This window comes from Rhinoderma darwinii, chromosome 5, assembly GCF_050947455.1.
Source record: "Rhinoderma darwinii isolate aRhiDar2 chromosome 5, aRhiDar2.hap1, whole genome shotgun sequence".
Classification (NCBI taxonomy): Eukaryota; Metazoa; Chordata; class Amphibia; order Anura; family Rhinodermatidae; genus Rhinoderma; species Rhinoderma darwinii.
In genome coordinates this window covers 102529346-102550813 of record NC_134691.1, presented here as the reverse complement: position 1 = coordinate 102550813, position 21468 = coordinate 102529346, and the positions used below count along the sequence as shown (strand labels likewise).

Here is a 21468-nt window from a genome sequence, read left to right as displayed (position 1 = left end):
TGTTCCGTTCCGGGCCATGCTTTCGTTTTTAACCCGTTTTGCACCCATTTTTTTCCTTGTCCGTTTTAAAAACTGATGAATTTCATTTGTCAATTTCCTGCCATACACTGCCCCCTGTAGATAATGCCACACACTACCTTCTATAGATACTGCCACAGCCCCCCTGTAGGTAATGCCATACAGCCCCCCTGTAGGTAATGCCATACAGCCCCCCTGTAGGTAATGCCACACAGCCCCCTGTAGGTAATGCCACACAGCCCCGCTGTAGGTAATGCCACATAGCCCCCCTGTAGGTAATGCCACACAGCCCCGCTGTAGGTAATGCCACATAGCCCCCCCCTGTAGGTAATGCCACATAGCCCCCCCCTGTAGGTAATGCCACATAGCCCCCCCCTGTAGGTAATGCCACATAGCCCCCCCTGTAGGTAATGCCACATAGCCCCCCCTGTAGGTAATGCCACATAGCCCCCCCTGTAGGCAATGCCACCCTCCGTACTTTCCTGTAGGGGACGGCTCTGGAGAAGTCCCTCACTTCACTGTCCATATATGAACAGTGAAGTGAGGTACTTCTCCTGGAACGGAATCCCCGGCCACATCGGCGGGGATTCCGCTTCAGAAGTCCCTGACGTCACTGTCCATATATGGACACAGTGAAGTCAGTGACTTCTCCTGGAGCGGAATCCCCGGCCACATCGGCGGGGATTCCGCTTCAGAAGTCCCTGACGTCACTGTCCATATATGGACACAGTGAAGTCAGTGACTTCTCCTGGAGCGGAATCCCCGGCCACATCGGCGGGGATTCCGCTTCAGAAGTCCCTGACGTCACTGTCCATATATGGACACCGTGAAGTCAGTGACTTTTCCTGGAGCGGAATCCCCGGCCAATTCGCCGGTGATTCCGCTTCAGAAGTCACTGTGTCCATATATGGACACAGTGAAGTCCGTGACTTCTCCTGGAGCGGAATCCCCGGCCACATCGGCGGGGATTCCGCTCCATTAGTCACTGACGTCACTGTCCATATATGGACACAGTGAAGTCTGTGACTTCTCCTGGAGCGGAATCCCCAATCCCGGGTTTGGGGATTCCGCTCCTACAGTGAGCAAATAAGCACCCTCCTCCTCCTCCTCACATGCGCTTCGGACTGTGAGGAGGAGAAGGAGAGAGCGAGCTACGGCCGTCACAGTGCACACCGACACCACATATTAAAACTTGCGCATGCGCAATGAAACACTGCTGCTGAAGACGCAGCCAAATCATTTAACAGAGCATGCGTGGTAGTGTCAACCACGCATGCTCTAAGCAGATGGGGAAAACACGTGGTACAGTTACGTCATTTATGACGTAACCGTACACTGTGAAAACCGGAAGCCGCAAACCGGAAGTTAGGCGCGAATGGACGGGTATGCACAGGAAGTGCAAATTTTACATGGACAAGCGGTCACGTGACGGAAGAGGGGATACGACGATACATCCAGCTAATCAAACGTAAGTACATTACAAAGTTAAATGTTTTTTATTGTTTAGTTTAATTAAAAGTAATTTTTTACTTCCGGAAAACCCCTTTAAGTTACAAATGGTTTCCGTTTGTCTCCGTTCAGTAAGGTTTCCGTTTTTGTTTTTTTTCATGCGGAAACCATAGAGTAGTCGACTACATAGGAAATAGAGGCTTTAGGTTTAGTATCCCTTTAAATAGTTTCCACTACATCAGACTTTTGTGCCTTTTCACAGCGCTTGGCCCTCCCCTGGAGCTTCACTGTAAAGTTATTCAGGCATCGCCTGAATAAAAATAAATAATCGCAGCCTTATTGTTAAAGCTCATCATTGTCAGTCCGTTAATTGTTGCTAGTGTACATAGTCTACCTGAAAGCATGTGTTGACAGGACGGTGCGAGTGAGAGCAAAATAAAGACTTGTATTGGAAGAACCGGCCATTTGTCACGTTTGTTGTCTGGATCAAATCTGTCTTGTGCTCCACTTCACAAGTGCAATGCAAACAAACTTGTCTTCACCTTCTCATTAAACAGAGGAAAATGTAATAAGTATGGTATTCCCACATAATAAAGGTCTTACAAATTGGGTCATTATGTTGCCGATATAAAGTAGTAGATTGTTAATAATATATCATCATTCTGCTTTACGTGGAAGCTTATTGGTAGTCACGGTACGCTGTAAATATGAGGTCTCGGCTTCTATGATGAGCCAACGAAAAGATGGTTCTAGTATTACAATGAATGCAAAACTCTGTTTTAGATGGATTTTATATAGTAAAAAGCGAAGGCATTTATTCATTGGGGAAAGTAACATCTGATAATCTGTTAACTTCCGGACTAGTACCATGTTTGACATATTGAATCTTCTGGGTAATCGAATTCAAAAAAAAAAAATTGGCCCAAAAATCACAATCTATCAGAAAAATGGGGAGCAGCAACATTAGTAGGTGGTTCAAAAAGTTTGTACCTGTTGACAGAGACCCCTTTCTTCAATGATGTCTTCCAGTCATCTTCTATACTATACAACACATGCCCTCCTGTTGTTGCTGACCTCCCATGAGTGGTTTTCAAGTTTACAATGTATTGGGGACTATTTTGGTCAGATGATTTAGGATTATCTGAATTGTTGGTCGAAACGTTTTTAGGTTTAACAGTTTCCTTTAGATTTTTAATGTCACGCACAGTGAGAATACAGTGGAACTGTAAACATTTAAATGGACTTTAAAAGTTCTTAAAGGGGTATTCTGGTTTAAAAAACAAAACTAGGTTATTCTTTGCATAATGAAAAGTAATCACATTTTCTAATATACTTCCTGTATTCATTCCTTACATTTTACAAGATCTCTGCTTTTAGTCTTCAAATTGACCCTTCATTGTTTACTCCAAGGGGATAACAATCTATCCTGGTCATGTGATGTACACACACACACGCAAAACTTGTTACAGGGCACAGCTCTGATAACTGTACGGTAACAAGCCATGCACCTGTGTGTCCATCACAGAATCAGGACAGATTTTTATTCCCTGGGAGTAAACCATGAAGGTTCCTATTAAATGACGGGTATATTGAAAACCGTCAATAATGGATACAGAAAGTTAATTGTATAACTTTTCACTGAAAAATTTATATCCGCTATTTTTTTGAAACTGAAATACCCCTTTATGGTTTACATTTTTACGTGGAATTTATGGGTAGATTTACATGTGTGTGTAGTTTGGGGTTTTTTGTTTTTTTTTGCAAGGGGGGGGGGGGGTTCCTTTGACTAGTTGTTTAAAATGTTGAAATCTAAAACGGGGAAACTGTTTTTTAGAGATGTTGCATTATGTTACGCTGGGTCATAATAATATTTAATAATAATATTATTGGTATTATTACTATACTTGACCTCATGCACACGACCGTATTTTTTCCCACCTTTAAATACTGGCGTAAATACGGGTCCGGTGTCACACGTATTCCACCCGTTTTGCACCAGTATTTACGAACCCGTGCTCGTAAATATGGGTCCGGTGTCACACGTATTCCACCCGTATTTACGAGCACGTTTTTGGCGGCAAAATAGCACTGCACTAATCGGCAGCCCCTTCTCTCTATCAGTGCAGGATAGAGAGAAGGGACAGCCTTTTCTGTAATAAAAGTTAAAGAAATTCATACTTACCCGGCCGTTGTCTTGGTGACGCGTCCCTCTCTTCACATCCAGCCCGACATCCCTGGATGACGCGGCAGTCCATGTGACCGCTGCAGCCTGTGATTGACCTGTGATTGGCTGCAGCGGTCACATTGCCTGAAACGTCATCCAGGACGTCGGGCCGGATGTCGAGAGGGACGCGTCACCAAGGCAACGGGCGGGAGACCGGACTGGAGGAAGCAGGAAGTTGTCGGTAAGTATGAACGTTTTTTATTTTTTACAGGTTTTAGTCACTGTCCAGGGTGCTGAAAGAGTTACTGCCGATCAGTTAACTCTTTCAGCTCCCTGGACAGTGACTATTTACTGACGTCGCTTAGCAACGCTGCCGTAATGACGGGTGCACATATGTAGCCACCCGTCATTACGAGAGCTCCATAGACTTCTATGGACTGTCCGTGCCGTTATTACGGCCTGAAATAGGACATGTTCTATCTTTTTCAACGGCACGGGCACCTTCCCGTGAGAAAACGGGAAGGCACCCGTCGCCAATAGAAGTCTATGAGCCCGTTATTACGGGTCGTGATTACGACCCGTAATAACGGGAGTTTTTACGGTTGTGTGCATGAGGTACACTGCTTTTTAAAATGTATTATTATCATTGTTATTATTGTTATCCTTTAAACAATGTTTTGCTTTGTTTCCCCTGTAGGCGACGTCTGATCTCTCAGCGGTCTTCGTTGGAAACACTTGAAGACATTGAAGAAAATGCTCCTTTGCGGAGGTACATTTCTTACTAATTCTAATCTCATTTGTCCAAACAGATGTTTTGGATTTAGTATGTGTCAAATATCAGAATTTATGCTGGCGATGTCTATAATTTTCTTTGGATTCCCTATCCCCACCATTTTGCAAAGTCCCTCCTGATGGCCACAGTGAAGATCAGTTCTTCACACAAGTTCTTTTGGGGTTGTTGGGTCTAGTGATATTCCTAGTATATGTAATCTCTGTTTCTAGAACTTCATAAACGTTAGAATTCACACGTTTTATAAATATGTTGCCTGAATGTGCATGTTGGCTGGAAGAAAAAATTATCTAATTTCCCTTCCCACCAGCCAATAGATAGACAATCCTTTGTCCTCTGTACACCAGTTCCTGTGTTCATAGAGAGCACACAGAAGGCTGTAAGCCTGTGGTTGGCTTAGTACAGGGATCGGTGTATACAGGACAGAAGCGGTAGTGCAGCTAGTGGATTCAAGAATTTGATGGCAGTGTAATATATAGCGGTTTCTGTCTTCAGGAGTATCAACCTTGGCATAACACATGACATTTCTATACCTGCCACTACTATAGTTACTTACTATTATATTAGGATTGGGTTTTTTTTTTTTTTTTTTTTTTTAATCCAACTTTGGCATATAATGATATGCATATGGTTTTTTTTATTTATACACTGTGACTAAAAAAGGATAGTGCAAAATTATAGCCTTGGTATTCATAACCGAGAGAACATAACACAAATTTATTAACATGAAAAGACACACGATCTATCCAAGTCTTATCTATACACGACAGCTGTTCACCGTCTGTGTTGTAAGCCATAGAGATTACATCTTCTTCAGGAGATGAAACCAGACAACAAACCAGAGCACCTTGACTTTTGCATTGACCTGCAGGACTGTTCGGAAGAGGACGAATTCGCTGACAGGCTGGTGTTGAGCGATGAGGCGATTTTTCACCTCAGTGGAAAGGTCAATCGCCATAATGTTAAAATTTGGGGCTCAGAAAAACCATGTGCCCTTATCGAGCACATGAGGGACTCACCCAAAGTAAACGTGTTCTGTGCAATGAGCAGGGGCAAAGTCTATGGTCCCTTCTTTTTTGCAGCGGATATGGTCACTGGCCCTTCCTACCTGGACATGTTAAAGGAATGGCTTATGCCACAGATAGACTACATTTGGCAAATCATCCTCTATCAGCAGGATGGTGCACCTCCACATTTCCATTTGGATGTTCGCTGATACATGAATGAAACACTACCCGAACGTTGGATCGGCCAGGCCAGAAACAACGATTTACCCATGTTGGGCCGGTCTCCACGATCGCCATATCTAACACCCTCCGACTTCTTTCTGTGGGGCTACGTCAAGTGTATCTGCCCCCCCAGCCACAGGATCTGAACAACCTGAGACAAAGCATCACTTTAACAGTGGCATCCATATCAGAGGATATGCTGGCATGCGTCTGGACAGAACTGGACTACCGCCTACAGATCTGCCGGGTCACCAATGGAAATCACTTTGAATATTTATAGTGTATAGATAAAACTTGGATAGATCGTGTGTCTTTTCATGTTAATAAATTTGTGTTCTCTCGGTTATGAATACCGTGGCTATAATTTTGCACCATCCTTTTTTAATCACCCTGTATTATGTATTCATCTTTCCATTGAAATGCAGTTTTTTCTGCCTCCCACAGTCCCATGCTCTGCAGCACCGCTGTACTCTCCTACCTTAGCAAGACTAATAAATAGAAATGTTAATCTTGATCTTTCTGTTATATAATTTCAGAAGTGTAGTGAAGACTTAAGGCCCTTTATCACTTAGTTATTATTGAGCAGACAAGCGTTCACAGAACGCTCGTTGACGATAGTTGCCCTGTGTAAACAGGGCAGCGATCAGCAGATGAACGAGAAAACGCTCGTTCATCTGCTGATATAGTTTTAAAACACTGAAGTATTATTGTTGTCGGCAGCACATCTCCCTATGTAAACAGGGAGACGTGCTGCCGACCTGATGATAATGTATGGGGACGAGCGTTCGTAGTAACCACCGCTCATCCCCATACATAGCTCATTGTGACTGGAGCAAATGAGCGCCGATCAACGACCTGTCTCGTTGATCGTCGCTCGTTGCATCGGCCAAAATTTGCCGGTGTAATACGGGCTTTACACATACAAAGCAGGAAAAGAAAGAGGCAGAGTGGGGGGGATCATTGTCTGTTAGTGAAAATATTACAATGTAAAAGAATTTGAGTTGTTTTCTCTTGGCCCGTGTGGTCTTGTGCAGTACACTTGTAGTGTCTATAAAATATGACTAGACTGCAGCCATTTGTCAGATTTTTTTTTTCCTTCCTGTCTTTGTGCGGAGATGCCATGAAAGATCTCACTTCAGGCTTTAATTGACTTATTTTTCAGATGTCGGACTTTGTCCGGTTCACCCAGACCAAAGAACTTTAAGAAGGTTCATTTTATTAAGAGCATGAGACAGCACGACACAAGGAGTGGCAGGTAACACCACAAACACACACTTCCTCTGTTTGTTATCTCAAGAACCAAGGTAGCTTGTGTATTGTTTTTCATTATTGTACCTCAATGTTTCATAGTCTCTACGTAACTAAACAGAAACCAAGGTTCCCAGCAGTTATTGCTTATTCTTTGAATAAGGAGATTAATAAAATAATAATTTCTTTAAAAACTGATATTAGATTTGTGTTAGTTTTGTTAAGGTGTATAGGATGCAACAAGAACTGTGCAGCAGAAACAAGTGAAATATTCCATGCGCCTCACTAAGGGGGATTTTAGGGAGTGCAATACATCTCTCTATTGTCCTCATTCAATGGATCACCCTCCACTTTTCTCAGTGACGAAGGGTATAGATCTAAGAATTTGGCAAGCAATATCTGTTACAGCAAGGATGTCATCCCTGAAGAGGAGTTTGTGTGAGTTATCACTGCCACAGCTAGGTTGATCGCCACCTGCCTGTTACGTTGTGGGCACTGTCATGGCACAACTGCAGATACTTAGAAAACGGAGTGTGAGGCAGCGCATATTCCGACTAGAGATGAGAAAACGTCTTGAGATCCTGCCTCTGCATTACATGTGTCACACATCGTAGTCTCATGTTGTCAGCCGGTAAAGCCTTCAAGACCGTAGAGTTCCCACAGCCATGGAGTATCCAAAACAAATATGTAAGTTGAGAAATCTGCAATGTTAAGAATATTCCTCACCTTCCACCAGATTTTGTGAATCATAGACCAGGTAGGTAAGCCCCCGAAATTACTCACGCAATAGAGTAATAACGCACATAAGTTCCCTTAACCCCCGCTCACCCCAAACTCTAAGATGTTGCAGCTGAGACGATACATAGTAAATCCATGGGTTAGGGACCGCCAAACTACCACATATTCTTTTGCTCTTTGCAGTGTTTCTAACATACACGCATTGCTCTTATGCCAAATTAAATATCTGAATAACCCATATTTTGTACGAAACAATCTTTGAGGGATCCACACTGGGACGTTGTGTAACACATATAGCAGCTGAGGCATCCAAACCATCTTCAATAAAATAGCCCTTCCTATAACCGACAGAGGAAGCTTACACCATGTCCCCACCTTGCCTAATTTAACTAAGTTTTCTAATAAAGGGTCCAAATTTAGTTTTTCACAGTACTTAAAGGACTTGAATATAGTTATTCCAAAGTATTTGAAAGACAAACACTGCAGTGTGGTGTGACGGAGATTTATGCCACTAGGTGTCATCTCTACAGGCATTACCACAGACTTTGACCAAATATTTGCAAGGCCGAAGTGACTGCCAAAGTTTTTAAATGAATCCCATGACTGCCGGAAGAGATGTCTGCACGCTTTCTAGAAGAAGAAAAAAACATATCACCCACATACAACGCTACTTTTTCATCACGGGCATCCCCACTTATTTCCAGACACTTCAACTGACGCGTCCCTCTCCATCACAATAATGCCTCGGTTCTGGTAAAAACTTGAAATCATACACTGAGCTGTATGATAAATTTGGCAAATCTAGACACTTTTCCTTATACCACCTCTTGGTTGGCATCCATTTTTTTTTATTGGCGCATAGTGACTAGTTTAAAGCCATGCCCCCTTATCGAGCGGGTCGAAAAACTGTCAAAAACCAGTTAATAAATGTGGTGCACGTAATGTACGCCAGAATTCTAGCTCCGCTTGAGCCATCGTTCTGGCGCATTTTGAATAGTCAATTTGCCACGTTAATGAGCTTCTACTAGCTCCACCCACTCTCTGCTGATTGACAGATATCCTTCTGTGCACGGTACGCTGGACTCATCTCTGACGGCGCTGCCTGGGCTCTGCATGCAAGTTCTCAGAAACTACTTCTCTTAAGCACATATGTGACAGACACCGGATATCAGTATGTCTGTCACTACATTATGTTGTCCCCCAGTGCTAAAAAAGTTTTTAAAGGGGTTGTCCAGCTGTTAAAAAGAAAATTCTATGAGCTGCATATGTGTTAACATTACAATCCCCCACTTCTCCAGCGTCAATACTCCCATCGTCCCCCACAGTCCCTGTTTAGATTACAACAGGGATTATGTGCTGTATTATCCCAATATGTACAGGACGGTATGCCACGTCATCGCTGCTGCGATGTAAACAGAATATCTGCAGGGAACAATGGGAGTAATGGTGCTGGAGAGGTGGGCCATGTAAAAGGTGAATATTGGTGGTTTTCTAATGTTAACACCTATGCAGCTGATTTAGAATATTTATTTTTAATAGCTGGACAACCACTTTAAGCACATTATAGAGCCTTTTGTTCTGAAAGAAAATGGTGGCCTGATATCATCAAAGTAATCTCTTACATGTATCTATGATCTATCAGAAGATAATTTTTACAAGCTCAAGGTGCTCCTCAGTCCTCCTTAATACATATTACTCTGTCTATTGATATCCAGAAATTATGATGCACAGATACTCTGAAAAGATGCTTAGATGGTCCTATGCCAGTGCTAGGCAAATCACTGGAGCCAAGTAGCCAATGTGCCACAGAATTTGCTACTAGTAAATAATCTTTTGGATTGTTTCCTATTGAGGACTTTGGAAGTTCTTACTTTCTGGCTGCTGGAAAAGTCAAACTGGCCCATGGAGCGATCTCACTGGTTCTTACATTCAACAGTTATTAGTCCATCTCTGCCTTCGTTATAGAACAGTCATACTGAGGTGACAATGGATATATGGTATGTCAATGCCATAGTTCTCCGTCAATGGTAGTTCCAGCTTCTCACAATGTAGTAGTGTTTAGTCTGATTAAAAAAAAATATATACTAGTCCTTCTTAATGAACTAGAATATCATCAAAAAGTTAATTTATTTCAGTAATTCAATTCAAAAAGTGAAACTCATATATTATATAGATTCATTACACACAGAGTGATCTATTTCCAGCATTTTTTTTTTTCTTTTAATGTTGATGATTATGGCTAACAGTTAATGAAAACCCAAAACTTGGTCTCTCAGAAAATTAGAATATTATATAAGCCCAATTTAAAAAATTATTTTTAAAACCGAAATGTCGTCCTACTGAAAAGTATGTACAGTATATGCCCTCAATACTTGGTCGGGGTTCCTTTTGCATGAATTACTGCATCAATGCGGCATGGCATGGAGGTGATCAGCCTGTGGCACTGCTGAGGTGTTATGGAAGCCCAGGTTGCTTCGATAGCGGCCTACAGCTCGTCTGCATTGTTGAGTCTGGTGTCCTCTTCCTCTTGACAATTCTCTATAGATTCTCTATGGGGTTTAGGTCAGGTGAGTTTCCTGGCCAATCAAGCGCAGTGATACTGTGGTTATTAAACCAGGTATTGGTACTTTTGGCAGTGTGGGCAGGTGCCAAGTCCGGCTGGACAATGAAATCAGCATCTCCATAAAGCTTGTCAGCAGAGGGAAGCATGAAGTGCCCTAAAATTTCCCGGCTGCATTGATTCTGGACTTGATATAACACAGTTGGTGACCAACACCAGCAGATGACATGGCTCCCCATTACTGACTGTGGAAATTTCACACTGGACCCCAAGCAACTTGGACTGATGCCTCTCCACTCTTCCTCCAGACTCTGGGACCTGGATTTCCAAATAAAATGCATAATTTACTTTCATCTGAAAACAGGACTTTGGACCACTGAGCAACAGATCAGTCCTTTTTTCTCCTTAACCCAGGTAAGACGCTTCTGACGTTGTCTCAAGGAATGCGACTGTTGTAGCCCATATCCTGGATACGTCTGGGTGTGGTGGCTCTTGAAGCACTGACTCTAGCTGCAGTCCACTCCTTGTGAATCTCTCCCAGATTCTTGAATGGCCTTTTCTTGACCATCCTTACAAGGCTGCGGTTATCCCTGTTGCTCGCGCACATTTTTCTACCACACTTTTTTTCTTCCTCTCAAATATCCATTAATATTCTTGGATACAGCACTCTGTGAACAGCCAGCTTCTTTAGCAATGTCCTTTTGTGACTTACCCTCCTTGTGGAGGGTGTCAATGACAGTATTCTGGACAACTGTCAAGTCAGCAGTCTTCCCAATGATTGTGTAGCCTACTGAACCAGACTGTTGGACCATTTAAAGGCTTAGGAAACCTTTGCAGGTGATTTGTGTTGATTAGCTGATTAGATTGTGACACCATGCGTCTACAATCTTTTAACCAATATTCAAATTTTCTGAGAGACCAAATTTTGGGTTTTCATTATTTGTTAGTCATAATCCACATTAAAAGAAAAAAATGCTGGAAATAGATCACTGTTTGTAATGAATCTATATAATATGAGTTTCACTTTTTGAAATGAATTACTGAAATAAATTAAATTTTTGATGTTCTTCTAATTCATTGAGAAGGACTATTGTATATATTAATTTTAAAAAACATTTTTATTTTATTTTTAATCTATTTAAATTGCATATAATCTTCATTGCTTCGTACACATGGAATAGTTTTAGTTTTTTGCCAAGTTTTACAATGTAATTTTTGGTGTTTGGGACAGAGAGAAATAAACAAAATGTCCAAGGTCATTCTGACAATGGGATTCTAGCAATTTCTCAGTGTTCTTGTTATATGGTCACCCGAACCACAAACCTATCCCTTTTCCCTGTCCAGCGTAATTTGCTTTTGTTGGTACACACGTTGAAGCATCGTAGTCATGCACTATTACTGCCCTTGAAATGTTGTGCTTGTTGAGTTACATTAATGCTCTCTGATTCATTTTATAGAATCGTCCTGATCAGTGGGAGAAGATCGTTTTGTAGCATATTTTCTGTGTTGCCGTATAGAGACTCTACACATGTGGGGTAAGTACAATTATAATAGACTATTACTTCTTCAGCAGTAATAAAAATGCAAGTGAATACAACAATATAAGTGAATAATATATTTTATCCACGTTAAGATGTATCTCCCTTTTGGGGACTTAATTTACTGGTAACTTTTTTAGATTGTCTTTGTTTTTTCTCCGCGACAATATTGATGGGCTATTCGGGTCAAATTTTACCTGCAGTGACTTTAACGGTTGATATTTTGGGATCTTTGTGGATTGTAGAAAACAAAAATACTGACTCAATAGCCTGTGAAGTTTCCTTGATAAACAAACCGGCTGTGACTCACGGGTTGTCAGAGTGCAGAAAAACATTTATAATGTAAGGTTACCATGACAACACGGAGATGTTGAAGTTTTCTGCAAGAATATATCACTGTTTTCCAGCATGTAAAGTGTATATCTGTGCTGTCATGGGTTTATTGTTTGGTTTAAAGACCTTGATAATCAATTTATTTAGGGATTTTGTCACCGGAAATTTACAGATAACCTTATGACGCTGAATTTAAGAGGTGACCGCAAAAAGGAAAATAGATCGCTCATGTGTCCTTCCCACTGTGAGCCTTGTCCTTAGAAAATGGAAGTGTTCTGTGTTTAGGGATCCAGGGGATTAAGCTTACTTCTTCTGGACACCTGATTGATTGGCACATAGGGGGCATTTAGTGGGTACAATTGCGATCAAGAGTTCAGCTCAGGTTATTGTACCGATGATCCACAAGGAGCCTGTCCTGGTTACATGTTCCTATCAATGAGGTTCTGGCAGCTTGGATGCCAAGAATAATTAATCCCTGATTGTGCTTTGATTTTTCTATATCTCCTATTAATTTCCATGGAACACGACTGCCTACAGGATCACCTCCCTGCTGAAAGTCAATTAAACATGTCATAAAAGTTATACTTTTGTGTTTTTATTTTCTCACCATTTTCAATTATCTCTGCTGTGAATGGAAACATTCTTATTTACATTCAGAGGCTGAAAACCTGTCCTGAACACATCCAACTCACGCAGGTACAGATCTCATGACAGCGTATCCCAGTGTGAATCTTATGTAATGAGGCCTGTCAGTTGGACATGAACTACACAGATTGCTAGAATGAAGGGGATTTGGCTTTTAACACAGAAACTTCAGTATTTCTGAAGATCTCCAATCAAATGTTGATGGGTTTTTATAGGACTGTCATGGGCGCTGAACCAACGTTAACTACTAGATCTCTGGATTTAAAGCTGAAGGGGTATAGGGCCTCAGCTCATGGATCCTTACCCATGAAAATGTCTGTCTCTGTCCTGTGGCTACATGCCTACAAAACTTTTTATTGGTGGGTAAAACCAACACAGTAAGTGCTGTCCTTACATTTTCACAGCATTGTACCACTGTCCATGTAGTCAAAACGTAAACTGACTTTTTCACCCTTTTATTGCCATGCACGTCTTCCAGGTCAGTCTATAAGCTTGCCACATTAAGCTCAGGCTGATTTGCAGCAATTTAAAGGAATATAACGCAGAACATGGATAAAAGAACAACATAGTTTTAAGCAAGAAGCAAAAATAGATTTCTCTAGGAAAAGCACTGCAGTATTTTATGTTATATAATGCATGCAAAATATGGCCAGCTTCACATCCGCGTAATACAAGCTAATTTCCCGGCCCATATTACGGCCACAAATTCCGACAAGACCACGAGTTTAATGACCGAGCTAACTGCATTATAGAGACCAATGATTCTGTTAGTTCAGGTCTTTAGACCCGCAGTTGTGCCGAGTTTTAGCTGTAATACTGGCCGGGAAATGCACATGTATTACCCTCAGACTGGCCTTAAAAAAACGTAAAAATAAAGAGATATTCATAAGTAACGAATGGTAAATCAGGATTGAAATCCAGTCTGAAGTCAAAAATGTGACACTTGATTTACAAGTTACAATTGACCCTAAATAAAGATCTGATCTTAAAACTCAAAAAAGTTCTGAAGTTTTTACTTTCCAACTCCTTTACTGTGACATCAGGGCCTTTCACATTCTCTGTCTCGTTCTGTAAGCATGCGATGGTTAAATGATCTGTTTTGTTCAGTTCGCTAAATATTTAATCTGCTATTTAAATAATTCATAAATAATTGCCTGATGTTGTAACTTTACCAGCGAGCGCCAGGCCACCCTGCTGTCTCTTTACACTTTCCTAGGCAAACTGAAAATGTGAAAAATAATCTAAATAATCTTTTTCTTGTGTATTACTGACAATGCAATCGTATAGAATTCTGCAGACACATTCCTGAACAAGAAAGTAATGGGATCTAATGCACTTCAAATTCAAGGTCACAATTACTCAAACATTTTTTTCCTTCAAAGGCATTGCTGGTAACACAGCTACTCCCTCCAACAAGAGTCATTCTTGTAAATCAACATAAATTCATGTACACGGAAAGCGGTTCTCATCACGTGATCGTTCTCATTCATACTTCCCCGACACATACCGGCTCACTTAAAGAAGCTTTTTTCCTATCCATAATATATCTGTAGTGTATATTTTAAAAATAGACCTCTTTCCTATGAATCCGTTCAAAATGGGAAGGTTTTTTAAGTATTCTCTGCTCCAATAAAAGATCCATAGCCTTTTTATTTCTTGATTTATGCGTGTTGAAACAGAACTACTTTCCAGTGTATAGAGAACCTGGTTCGGGAATCAATATACCTCCATTTACTCAATGTTTTTTTCGAACTGTAACTAATTAAACATGTCCGTGTTCACACAGTCATTTGTATTCCTTCTCTGCAGGTGGCCAGTTGCACAATCTATTTGCTTTTCTTTTTCATTGCATATTTCCATTTGCTAATGCAGTTTTCTGGGGTGCCCATTTTTAGTCTAAATGAAACAGTCTTTATAATCAATCTCTATTACAATGCTCCGACTATTAGAAAACCATTGGCGAGTGTCATCCTTAATCTAACAAATTTTTGGTAGCGTTGGTTCAGTTTTAAAGATGAATTTAGTCAAAATGAGCTCCTGATATTTCATAAATACATGTGAAAAGATCGAGATCTCAGAATGTAAGGGCTTTATGGTTAAACTTCTTTGCCACAGCTCAGAGATTTCTGTTAATTGAAATCTGACACATCATCCTAAGCAAACTTCGAATCAAGTGTGCTTAGACTGTAGAGTTAGATTTCCAGTAACACAATTCTCTGGGTTGAGCGCTCTATAGAGTCCTTATATTTTGGAAATGAATTCTGATCATCTCACAGATCGTTTTGACTGGATTACCTCATCAATTTTATGAGCTGAATGCAGCAAAAAACGGCATCACCATTTCTAGTCTAATATTTTTAGAATTTGTCAGTTGTTTTAGAACTGTCATATAATTTAGTGTATTCCACTGAAAGGGAGTCTGGCATACTTTGTTAAAATTACTTCATTTTGAGATAGAAACTAATTTAAGAAGTTGTTTTCTTAAATTATAGTTTAGGGTGTTTTTTGACATTCATTCAATGATTTCATTTTCACTCAATTGAAGTTTTTTTGGAATTCAAACCCAGGTCTGAATTTGTGTCACAAATAAATAAATGTATGTATGTATATTATATATATATATATATATATATATATATATATATATATATATATAAAATTCATTTATTTTTTAGTTTTCTATATACTAGGTCGACCTCTTTTTAAAGTGGTTGCCTCAGGAAGATAACACCTGTCCATATGCCCTATTTGCTAGAGCAATTCCCATTCTGGTGAACTGGAGCCATCCGTGTATTACATGGGTGGTCCTTCATCTGGCTGGCTGCAGTTTTCCCCTTGCAGAATCAGCTGTTCGCTGTGGCGACTCCTTTATGAAAGGGGATGTCCCTGATTAGACAACCCCTTTAAGATGGCCAAAAGTATGTGGATACCTGACAAACACGCTTTTGTATGAGTTTATTGGACTTTGTATTCCAAAAACATGGGTATTTATTGTGGAGCAGGGCCCCCTTTAGCGGTTATAACAGTTTCCAGTATTCTTCGAAAGCTTGCCACAAGATATTGTATCTGTGGGAATTTGTGCCCATTTAGCCAAAAGAGCATTTGTGAGACAAGGCACTGATGTTGGACAAGAAGGTCTGGCTCACAATATTCCAAATCATCCCAAAGGTGTTGGATGCAGGTTGAGGTCAGGACTCTATGCAGGCCACTGGAGTTCCTTCACATCAAACTTGTCAAACCATTTCTTTATGGGCCTTGCTTTGTACACAGGGGGAACAGTAATGCTGGAACAGGAAAGGGCCTTCCCCCAAACTGTTGCCACAAAGTTATAATTGTCTTAAACATCTTTGTATGCTGTAACATTAATATTGCCCTTCACTGGAAATAAGTGGCCTAGCCCAAATCTTAAAGAGGCTCTGTCACCAGATTTTGCAACCCCTATCTGCTATTGCAGCAGATAGGCGCTGCAATGTAGATTACAGTAACGTTTTTATTTTTAAAAAACGAGCATTTTTGGCCAAGTTATGACCATTTTTGTAGTTATGCAAATGAGGCTTGCAAAAGTCCAAGTGGGTGTGTTTAAAAGTAAAAGTCCAAGTGGGCGTGTATTATGTGCGTACATCGGGGCGTTTTTAATACTTTTACTAGCTGGGCGCTCTGATGAGAAGTATCATACACTTCTCTTCAGAACGCCCAGCTTCTGCCTGATCACTGCTGTGACGTCACTCACAGGTCCTGCATCGTGTCAGACGAGCGAGGACACATCGGCACCTGAGGCTACAGTTGATTCTGCAGCAGCATCAGCGTTTGCAGGTAAGTAGCTACATTGACTTACCTGCTAACGCCGAGGCTGCTGCAGAATCAACTGAAGCCTCTGGTGCCGATGTGTCCGACACGATGCAGGACCTGTGAGTGACGTCACAGATCTGCACTGCCAGAAGCTGGGCGTTCTGAAGAGAAGTGGATGATACTTCTCATCAGAGCGCCCAGCTAGTAAAAGTATTAAAAACGCCCCGATGTACGCACATAATACACGCCCACTTGGACTTTTACTTTTAAACACACCCACTTGGACTTTTGCAAGCCTCATTTGCATAACTACAAAAATGGTCATAACTTGGCCAAAAATGCTCGTTTTTTAAAAATAAAAACATTACTGTAATCTACATTGCAGCGCCTATCTGCTGCAATAGCAGATAGGGGTTGCAAAATCTGGTGACAGAGCCTCTTTAAGAAACAACCACAGACCATTCAGTCCTCCACCAAATTTTACAGTAAGCATTATGAATTCCAGTAGATGGCTTTTTTTCATGGCATCTGACAAACCCAGATTCATCCATCAGACTCCCAGATAGCCCAGTGACGGTGTGCTATACACCACTCCAGCCAATGCTTGGCATTGTGCATTGTGATCTTAGGCTTGTGTGCAGTTGCTCGGCCATGGAAACCCATTTCATGACTCTCCTGAGTCACAGTTCTTGTGCTAATGTCCTTTCCAGAGGTATTTTGAAACTCTGTAGTCAGTGATACAACAGAAGATAGGTGATTTTTACATACCACACGCTTCAGCACTCCGTGGCCTCTCTCTGCGAGTTTGCATGGTCTTTTGCCTCCTGGCGGGGCTGTTGATACTCCTAGACAATTCCACATTACAATAACCGCATAGGATATGCCATAAATGTCTGATAGATGCGGGTCCTATCTCAAGAACAGGACCCCCTGACCCCCTTTCTACCTTCTCTTTCTCTTGCTGCTCTCCAGCAGCAGACTGACAAGAAGGTTGAGAGTACGGAAGCAGTGTCGCTGTGCTACACTGTTTCGGTGAGCTCGACGGCTTCTGTACCTGGAATAGCTGTTCCACTGAAAACTGTTCCACTGAAAACTATCTGTGTAAGGCTAGCCTTCTAGTTGACTAGGTAAGATCCAGTAGATCACAAATCTCAACAAACTGACTTGTGGCATCATATGACAGTACCATGTTTAAATTCACTGGGACCCATACTACTTCCAATGTTTGTCTATGGAGATTGTCTGGCTTCTTGATTTTATGCACCTGTTTTCTATAGGTGTGGCAGAAACACCTGAACTCAATAATTAGGAGGGGTGTCCACATACATTTGCCCATATAGTATAAAATCAGTGTAATATTTTCTTCTAAGTTTTTTGAATCCTAACTATTTTATATTACTTTTATAGATAAATAGTTAAAGATAAGATAGCTGTTCTCACAATATTTATATCCTGCACAGGGATTTAAAGCTGGAAGGTACGAGGCAGCGACATTCCTCCAGTGGCATGAATACAAGAGAAATGATTCTTGGCCTTGAAGGAGTTGAGCTTGGAGCTGATGGGAAGGTGAGAATGTAAGCATTGCTTGTAAGACATAGCGAGTGTTCTTATCTCCGGTATTCGCCTATAAACATTTTATAAACATGCTCCATTCATTTCTATATAAGACAGAGTATGAAGAGACTTGAATTTCTGCAGCCGTTTACTTTCTCCCTATAGAGAGTGAGAAATTGTTATTTTAGCTGTATCAAACAGGGAATGACAAGCTGTCTGTAGAATAATCTTGTTAATAATGCCATGTGATTACAGCAGCCTCTGCACTACAAGCATGAGGTCTCTTCAGTTTGAGAGAGGGCGCTATAGGAGTGGCAAGTGTAATGTAAGCCAGCAGGCTTGGACCGATAGTGACTTGATTTCATATTATAGAAGGCCTTTGTTTTCAATTGTGTCCACTAATAGCGATACAAACCGCTACATTTCTAAAATGTAAAACGACAGTTGTCTTTTCACATGGGTGAAATGGTGAAATAACTTTGAATGGAGCGGTATACGAGCATGCGCAGTTCAACGTCTTTTGGTCTGATGGAGAAAGCCAGGTATAGTGCTCCGATGTTTCTGTCAGTCCCATAGACATTGAATGGAGCAGTAGGGGGGTATGCTCATCCCCCCTCCATTCAAGCACCTTCCCACTGTGTAGGGTGCAGTGATGAGGAACTTGGGAACCCTGTTCTAGTGATCGATGGAGCACCCAGCGACCAGAAACTTATCAATTATCTAATTCTGGGAAAAAACCCTTTAAGGGCAATGGTGTAATGGATGAGACAACAGACTGTGGGTAGTTCTGATCATACAAGATTATCTTATTTACAATGACTGCAGTATTTACAGTTGTCACACTGCCTCTGCAGACATCCACTAGGCAAATATAATGGTAACAAATTCTCAGGCATTGGGCTTTATTAATCTTTTAGATGCGAATACCATATTATTACAGATTTTCCTGTCCTTTAAGACTACAGTTGGTGCTGAAATCATGGAAAATTAAACTTTTTTTTTCTTTTTCCAATAGTGTGTAGTTTTAAGCTTTTTAAATCCTATTCACCTTTTGTAAACTTCTAATCCTAGTAACATGTTAAATCCATTCTGTGTCTAGCAAGAGAAAACATTGATTTTTATTTATTATGAAACACTAAATTGCTAATGCCTAACTAAAATCATGGGATATTATAACTCCGTGTACAAGGTCATTGTGAACATTCTCAGATGAATTATATCGGTCAATTCCTCTACCGAGCTGGTCTTCTATGGTGGTCTTTTTAAATATCGTAAATTTTTCAAGAGACAAAAATATATTAGTCACAGTCTATATCCTCTATATAGCAGTGCCAGGAATGGAAGGAATACACTGCAGTGTCTTTTAAATGTTAATAATCAGTGATTGGCAAGTGATCTATGTTTCTTCTCTCCAGACTGTATCATATACACAGTTTTTGTATCCAACCAATGCCTTTGGAGCTCGTAGAAACACCATAGACTCCACTTGCTCCCTTTCTCAATTTCGAAATGCAAGTCACCGCAACCTGACCCTGGGAAGAGCCAACAGTATCCAGGGGAGCATTGATACAGGTAATCTGATGACATTAGTGGCATACCTTACTCTATATTTGTAAATGGAATTAGAATTGGGGCATTCGTTTCAGCATTTATGTGCTATTGGCAAAGCAAAACGTTTATTAACCAGTGCTTTGGAGGCTAACTCCCATTATCCCCTTGTAATGTAACATTATCCGGTTTAGGTATAATTTATGTTCACACAAAGTAAATCACAGTCTAAAATGTTAAGAACTCTTCACTACTATACAGAGTACTTTTGTCTTTGGGTCGTATTAACCCCTTAACGCCGAAGGACGGATATATCCGTCCTCAGCAGCTGCTAGTTCGCGCAGGAGGACGGATATATCCGTCCTGTGATCGCGCGGGTACTGACAGTTTACCCACGCGATCAGCGGCAGGAGCACGGCTGTTATACACAGCCTGGCTCCTGCTGCAACTGCCGGAATCGAAGCACGCGCCGATTCCGGCAGTTTAACCCATTAAATGCCGCTGTCAACAGTGACAGCGGCATTTAATGTGTTTGACAGAGGGGGGAACTCCCTCTGTCTCCCGATCGGCGCCCCCGCAAACAAATCGCGGGTCGCCGTCGGGTTTCCATGACAGCCGGGGGTCTAACAAAGACCCCCAGGTCTGTCTTCAGCATCTGCCTGTTAGGCGATGCCAGAGGCATGACCTAACAGGTTGCCTGTCAGTTTTACACTGACAGGCAATAATGCTTTGGTATACGAAGTATACCAAAGCATTATATATGCGATCGGCATATCGCATAGTGAAGTCCCCTGGTGGGACTAAAAAAAAAAAAGTAAAACCGTTAAATAAAGTTTGTGAAAAAAAAAAAAAAAAAAATTACAGTCAAAGTCAAATAAAACTACTTTTTTGCCCCAAAAAGTGGTTTTATTTAGTAAAACGGTCAAAACAAATCACACATACACATATATGGTATCCCCGTGATCGTAACAACTTGACCAATAAAATGAACACATTAATTAAACCGCCGGATGAACGGCGTCCAAAGAAAACGCAAAAAACAACGGCAAAATTCTCTCTTTTCTCCCATTCCCCCCATAAAAAATAAAATAAAAGTTCATCTATAAGTCCTATGTACCCCAAAATAGTACTAATGAAAACTATACATTGTCCCGCAAAAATCAATCCCACGTACGGCCACATCGACGGAAAAATAAAAAAATTACGCCTCTTGGAACGCGGCGATGCAAAAACAAGTAATTTTTTTCTAAAAGGGTTTTTATTGTGCAAACGTAGAAAAAACATATAAAACCTTTACACATTTGGTATCCCTGTAATCGTGCCGACCCATAGAATAAAGTTAACATGTTATTTACGCTGCATAGTAAACGGCGTAAATTTATAACGTGAAAATTAATGCTGGAATAGCTGCTTATTTTCAATTCTCTCCTAAAATAAAGTTAATAAAAGTTAATCAATATGTTATAAGCATCTAAAAATGGTACAATTACAAAATACAACTCGTCCCGGAAAAAACAAGCCCTTATACAGCTATGTCGACGGAATAAAAAAAGAGTTACGACTCTTGGAATGCGACCGTGGAAAAACAAAAAATAATCCTTGGTCATTAACGTGCAAAATGGCCCGGTCATTAAGGGGTTAATTTGGTGTTTACATATAGTTTTAGTTGAGGACCTGAGACTACCATTTTTGAACTGTTACCTGCAAGCAGGACTTGAACATTGCAGATTTTAAACATGTCCGATAACTTTAGCATTACATTCGCAGAGCATATACATATCAGGGCCATGAAGTGTATGGACACCTTTGCAACCAACTTTTTTTTTTCTTGCTCATTTTTACAGTTTGGTTGCATTGGAGCAACT

General features: G+C 40.9%; 1 protein-coding gene across 2 annotated transcripts in view; it reads left to right on the top strand.

The window, feature by feature from the left end:
- CABLES1 (Cdk5 and Abl enzyme substrate 1) overlaps nucleotides 1–21468 on the top strand; it is a 98377-nt gene that overhangs the window by 69681 nt on the left and 7228 nt on the right. For both annotated transcript variants that reach the window (XM_075826351.1, XM_075826350.1), the window contains exons 2-6: nucleotides 4329–4400; nucleotides 6813–6905; nucleotides 11654–11731; nucleotides 17962–18067; nucleotides 19471–19627. In XM_075826351.1, coding sequence (XP_075682466.1) covers nucleotides 4329–4400; nucleotides 6813–6905; nucleotides 11654–11731; nucleotides 17962–18067; nucleotides 19471–19627 — 506 coding nt within the window. The remainder of the gene's footprint in view (nucleotides 1–4328; nucleotides 4401–6812; nucleotides 6906–11653; nucleotides 11732–17961; nucleotides 18068–19470; nucleotides 19628–21468) is intronic.